This window comes from Chlorocebus sabaeus, chromosome 23, assembly GCF_047675955.1.
Source record: "Chlorocebus sabaeus isolate Y175 chromosome 23, mChlSab1.0.hap1, whole genome shotgun sequence".
NCBI classification, from domain to species: domain Eukaryota; kingdom Metazoa; phylum Chordata; class Mammalia; order Primates; family Cercopithecidae; genus Chlorocebus; species Chlorocebus sabaeus.
Genome location: NC_132926.1, coordinates 4,501,909 through 4,508,748, shown reverse-complemented (window position 1 = coordinate 4,508,748; position 6,840 = coordinate 4,501,909). Strand labels below are relative to the sequence as shown.

The 6,840-nt window shown below is 40.3% G+C and overlaps 1 protein-coding gene across 1 annotated transcript; it reads left to right on the top strand.

Moving 5' to 3' along the window:
- The first annotated feature begins 436 nt into the window (after positions 1–436).
- On the top strand, positions 437–1,138 carry LOC119623709 (NADH dehydrogenase [ubiquinone] iron-sulfur protein 8, mitochondrial-like). The gene has a single exon (XM_037996363.2). It carries the CDS (start codon positions 473–475, stop codon positions 1,103–1,105), a length of 633 nt encoding a protein of 210 aa, XP_037852291.2. The 5' UTR covers positions 437–472; the 3' UTR covers positions 1,106–1,138.
- Positions 1,139–6,840: the final 5,702 nt, after the last annotated feature.

Sequence of the window (6,840 nt, the reverse complement as noted above, 5' to 3'; positions counted from 1 at the left end):
CACATCCTAAGTTTTGATAACATACCAGGATCTTTCTTTCCTGTCCTCTCAAAGAGGTTAAATACTATTTTCATAATGAGTTATAATTGAGAAGTTTTCTCATGTCAAATATAAAAACAAAATCATACAGTTCATCGACTCACTTATGTCTTACCAGCTTTTTTATTACAAATTATTGTTCAGTCAACACTTGAAAGTGTGTCCCATTTTTTCCTAAGGTTTGCCAATAGATGATGATATTGATGATGAAATGTTTGATGATGACCATTTAAAGGTTTATTTTGAACAACTGGTAATTCCAGGAGTGATGGAATTAAACATATGAAGATCTAGAAGGACTGGAGCCTCCGGAAAAAGATCGGACATTACCTGCAAGTGCTCCTAGTCAGGAATGTTCCAGTCTTAGTGGCTTTTCCGAAATTTGACATTAGAAAATCACTATTGTTAAGGCAAGTAGCGGCGGCGCTTCAAGATGCACTGCCTGACCATGCCCACGCTGCTGCGGGCCCTGGCCCAGGCCACACATGCAGGACCTCCTGGTGGCCGGACCCTCCACAGCAGTGCAGTGGCAGCCACTTACAAGTATGTGAACCTGCAGGAGTTTAAGACGGACATGAAGTCAGTGACTGACCGGGCAGCCCGGACCCTGCTGTGGACTGAGCTCTTCCGAGGCCTGGGCATGACCCTGAGCTACCTGTTCCGGGAACCCGCCACCATCAACTACCCGTTGGAGAAGGGCCCGCTGAGCCCTCGCTTCCGTGGGGAGCACGCACTGCGCCGGTACCCATCCGGGAAGGAGCGCTGCATTGCGTGCAAGCTCTGCCAGGCCGTCTGCGCTGCCCAGGCCATCACCATCGAGGCTGAGCCAAGAGCTGATGGCAGCCGCCGGACCACCCGCTATGAAATCGACATGACCAAGTGTATCTACTGCGGCTTCTGCCTGGAGGCCTGCCCCGTGGATGCCATCGTCGAGGGCCCCAACTTTGAGTTCTCCACGGAGACGCATGAGGAGCTGCTGTACAACAAGGAGAAGCTGCTCAACAATGGGGACAAGTGGGAGGCCGAGATTGCCACCAACATCCAGGCTGACTACCTGTACCGGTGACGGCCCCACCGGCCCACAACCCCTGCTGCCCAATAAAATACTGCTCCAACCCCCCCCCCCCCGCCAAAAAAAAAAAAAGAAAAGAAAATCACTATTGTTCTCATTGGATGTTCACATGAAATTTAAGCCTCTGGTTTTCTTTGGACTCCATTTTTTTCCAGGTATGAATTGATGAGGAATGCCTGCCTTTTCTTCCTTCTTCCTACCTCTCTCTCGACCTACAGAAAATTCAAAGGCTAACACAATGGAGATTTACATAGTCTTCATGCAGATTCACCAGTTGCTAGTGTTTGCCACCTTTGCATTTTTTCCCTCTTCATACTTTCTTCCCTGAATCACTTGAAAGTAAACTGCAGAGAACATGACATCTTACCCCAACACTTCAGCATCTATCTCTTGTGAATCAGGACATCTTTCTCCATAATCACAGTTCTGTTATCTAACTTTGATACAATAATATAAATTACTGTACCATCCACATTGAAATTTATGTGATTATCTCCCAAATGTCCTCTATTTTTATTGTTTTCGATTCACAGTTTAATCAGAGATTAACCTCGCCTTTGGTTGTCATATTTCTGTATTCTCTTTTAATTTGGAGTCATTCTTTCACGACGTGAAACGTTTTGTAAAATCTAGGCTCTTTGTTTTTCAGAGTGACTCTCAATCTAGATACATCTGATTGCTCCCCTGCCTTGACTAGATTGGATTAAACCTTTTTGCAAGAATACAGATTAAACGGTTTCCTCATGAGTGGATTCAGATTAAACATGGGCAGCGTGGTGTACTTCTCATTGCCTCACACCAGGAGACGTTTGAGTTTGTCTGTCCCATGATTTGTGGTGCTGTATTAGGTAATTTTGGCTAAGGTGGAGTTGGCTACACATCTCTTTGTGAAGGTGGCCTTTCCCCTTTGTTATCAGTCAGTCATCTGGGATGAGACATCAAAGCCCTGTGAACATCCCGTTCCCTGACAACCCTTCAGAGCTGGGTTCAGCGCCACTGCTGAAGCCTCTGGGAAACATTGATTACACTCACGTGACGGTGGGAATTTCTCAGATTCCTTGTACGTTGACTGCCTGCATTATTCAGTGAAGCAGACATTGCCCGCTCCCTACAGTTTCCCTGCAAAATGTTCAATTTTAATTTAAAAGATTAATACAGCCAAGATGTTCTTTCAACAGGCGAATGAAAACCGCAGTTTAAACTTTTCAATCAGAATCTAACAGCTCCTGGATTTCCCGTGGCTCACACTCTTCGGAAACAACTCACAAAGAGCCTGAGGAAGCAGCTCTCCCTTATCAGTGGGCCGGTTTATTTGTCTCCCTGGGACTAGTAAGTACTGAAACGGTTCTTTGTTCTTAAATTCTAAGTTTGACTTTATCTTTAAAAAATTATTTCTTTGGTATGATTTAGTATGTATTAACCCTGCCACTCCCTCAAGTCTAAAACTTTTCAAAAGAATTTTTAATAATACCTGAGTAAATTGGTGTTATTAGAAACACCATAGTCGGTATTTCTTGGGCTGAATGTTATGAATGATTGTGTTCTACCCAGACATCAAGAATTAGATGTGAATTCTCTCATATGGTAGCAGTTTATCATGTTTATTGTTGCCTCTTACTGTTGCATATTTTCTCTCTGGGCAAATTGTGCAGTTTGTCGTATGAATGCTAAGTATTAGGTTTACATAAAAGAATATTTTGATGAGAAGGATGCAGTTATTATATTAGATTGCTCAGATTGGACATTGCTCCATTAACTGTATTTTTCAGGTAATTCTGTAGTTACTGGAGGTAGTAGAAGGCACACAGATCATGCCATTTCCTTCTAGTACTTGGATAATTGAGCAAGAAATGGCAGAAAATTGTGAGTGGTATTTCCAGCTCCTAACAGAGTAAGTTATGCTTTTTCCTTAGATGTCCTAAGAAAGGGAATAAGGAGTCCTTTGCGTTTGTATGTTATCAGTTTATTTCCAAAGAAACAATTGCTGTTGACATCTGAAAACTATAGAAAAAGTATAAAAATTACTACCAATAATGTTTCGTATGTTTGTAAGTTTCTTTCCCATAATTTTCTTACATTTAAATATTTAATGTCTTGTGTTTAGATCACTCATGTGGAAAGCTCTTTGGCCCAGCGTCAAAACATTAAATAAAAAGCAAACAGACCTTTACCTCGCTCAAGCATATTTGTTTTTCATTGTTTCTATTTTTTTCTCTTGGTTAATAGCACCCCATTTTTTCTGTGCTTGAAACTTGGTCGTCATTTCTGACCCTTACCTTTTCATTATGCCCTTTGTTAGTAACGTACGACTCACGACTGTAGAATGGGGTTTACTATTTGGAGGGAGTGTGTGTGCTATGGAGACAGTTGTTCCATCCTCACAGAATTCTATGAGTGGACTCAAGCAGCGAGAGACGGGATTGTCATCTTAAGGGAGATGAGGTTCAGAAGGCCTAAATCCTGTCAGTACAGCCTCAAGGCTGTGCCTTAAAGATTTGTTCTTTCTTGTTTATTTCATTTACACCAATTCTGGTTGAAGGTGCTAATTACCACATCTAATTCATTGTCCCATAGACAGTGTCTCACTACTCTGTCATGTTTGAAACCAGCAGATTAATCTTGTTACAGTGACTTTTTTGTGTATAATATTCTCTGTGTCCCTATGTTTCAAATTAATAGTTCTTAAGGTACTGTGTCATCCGGTCCCACATTATCTGTCTCTTTTACTTTCTATATTTTTCTCCCTTCTGTCCCTAATCTGAATTAGAACCATCTTGCCAGTCTTAGGCCATGCCTTGGGTTAGTTTTTAATCATTCTAGACCACATTAACTGATCTGAACTCCTATTACAGTAATTGTATTCCACAGTGTAGTACTTTATTATGGACAGAAATGCACCACTTATCTAGGAGTTGCCTATTCAGCAGTTTCAAGAATTTGTAATTAACCAGAGAAGACAGTTACGTAGACATAAAATACAAAGCCATGTTCTCAGGCAGCCAGGATGAGTGTTCCAGAGTCCATGGGTTTTCCTCCCAGTGCTGGGCTGTAGACACTTGGACATGTGCGTAATCATTGGTGTGGATGTGTGGGCAACAGTGCAGCGTTTTGCTATTTTAATATATTTAGTTAATGGATTTCCAGCCCTCAGCCAGTTGGAGGTAGCAAATTAGGAATAAGAAAGAGATAACAGGCCAGGCATGGTGGCTCATACCTGTAATTCTAGCAGTTTGGTAGGATAAGGCAGGGGGATTGCTTGAGTCCAGGAGTTCAAGAGCCTGGGAGACGCTGTCTCTACACATGCCCACACACACACACACACACACACACACACACACAGCATGGCTATAGTCCCAGCTACTTGGGAGGCTTAGGCGGGAGGATCACTTGGGCCTAGGAGGTGGAGGCTGCAGTGACAGAGTGAGAACCTATCTCACAAAAGGAAACACAGAAGAGAGATAGCATCTATTAGTTTTGATTTTTGTCAAACTGTGATTGTTGATAAGCTTTGTAAATGGGTCAATCTGTGGTGACTTAATTTTGGGCTAAGAGCTTGTTCTGCTATAGTACAGCAACTATGTGATAAATTAAATGACTATTGAGAACAATGTATTTAGTTTGAATATGGTTGAGTCTTACAAATTGTTGGGGAATCTTGGTCAGGCCGCTTCACATGAGAGAATGGTCAGGAGCCTTCTCAGTGATAGGTGTGCTGCTTGGTGGTGTAGGCCATATGTAGATAATCTCCCTGCCTAACACTTAGTAGAAAAACAAAAGAAATACTTGGATAACTGTAAAATAACTTGATCGAAGCAGAATCCTGGTCACTGAATCACGTAGCACCTGCTGAAAGAAGTTCTCAAGTTCTGATTGAGTTCTAAACATTTTTGGCTATTGGAATTCTTCATGTGTGAGTAAAAACATAATTTCTGATGATCCATTTCTAGTCCATCTCCTAAGAAAGTATTTAACCTGGACCAGGCATGATGGCTCACTCCTGTAATCGCAGCACCTTGGGAGGTGGAGGCATGAGGGTTGCTTGATGCCAGGAGTTTGAGACCAGCCTGGGCAACATAGCAGAACCCTGTCTCTACAAAAAATTTAAAAACTAGCTGCCATGCCGTTTTCTACAGCAGCTGCACCAGTTTCCATCCACCAGCAAAACGGCAGGGTTCCAGCTTCTCCACATCCCAACTGACACTTTTACCCACTTCTTTTTATTATAGTTATCCTAATAGGTGTGAAGTGGGGGTACTCCATTGTGGTTTGGATCTGCATTTCCCTGATGACTAGTGACGGTGAACATCTTTCCACGTACTTACTGGCCGTTTGTGTGACTTCCTTGGGGAGCTGTTCGTTGAAGTCCTTTGCTCACTTTTTAACTGAGTTGTTTGGCTTTTGTTGTTGAATTGTCGAGTTCTTTATATCATCTGGATATTAATTCCTTAACAGATACATGATTTATAAACATCTTATTTCATTCTGTAGGTTGTCTTTCACTTTCTTGATTTTATTCTTTCATGTGCAAAAGTTTTTAATTACGATGTAGTATGTAGAGGTATTATCTATTTTTTATTTTGCTACCTGTGCTTTTGTTGTCATATCCATGAAGTTGTGAAATTCAGCGTTGTGAAGGATGAAGTCTTCATAAACACACAGGATGGATGCCTTTCCATTTGTTTAGGGTTTCTTTCTTTTAACAGTGTTTTGTAGTTTTCAGCATGTCTTTTGCTTCCTTGACTAAATTTATCCCCAATACTTAATTTTCTAGATGCTATTACAAGTGGAATCACTTTCTTAATTTATATTTTAGATTGTTTATTATTGGTGTTTAGAAACGTCTGATTTCTATGTATTGATCTTGTGCCGTTCAACGTTGAATTTATTTTCCAGCTCCAGTAGCTCTCTTGTGGATTCTTTGGGATTTTATGCATATAAGATGATGTAATCTGCAGAGAGATACTTTTACCTCTTTCCAATTTGCATGCCTTTTATTTCTTTCCCTTCTAATAGCTGTCTGTGATTCCCAGTACACTATTCAATAGCAGCAATTGGGCATCATTTCTTGTTTCTAATCTTATAGGGATAGCTTTCCAACTTTACCATTCAGTATGATGTTAGCTGTGGGTTAAAAAAAAATACCCATTATCATGTTTAGGAATTTCCCTTCTATTTCTAGTTTTCTGAGAGTTTCTATTATAAAAAAGGGTTGGATTTTGTCAAATGCTTTTTTTTGCATTGTTTAAGGTGATCATATAGTTTTATTAATGTGATTTATTATGTTTATTGGCTTTCTTATGTTGAACCATATTGTTATTCCTGGAATATATCCCACTTGGTTATGTTGAATACTTTTCTTACATGCTGTTCAATTTGATTTGCTGGTTGTTGAGGTTTTTTTCTTCCATATTATTGAGGGATATTGGTCTATAATTTTTTTTTTTCCTGTGAGGTCTTTGTTGGGCTTTAGTATCAGAGTAATTGTGGCCTCATACAATAAATTGGGAAGAGTTTTCTTCCTCTTCAATCTTTTGGAAGAGTTTGAGGAGGATTGGTGTTAATTCTTTTTTAAGAGTTTGATAGGATTCATCAGTGAAGCCATCTGATCTAGGACTACTTTTTGTTAGGAGTTGTGTCATTACTGATTCAGGCTCTCGTTAAAAGTCTCTTGAGATTTTCTATTTATTTTTGTAGGTCAGTTTAGGTGATTTGGGTGTTTCAGGGTATTT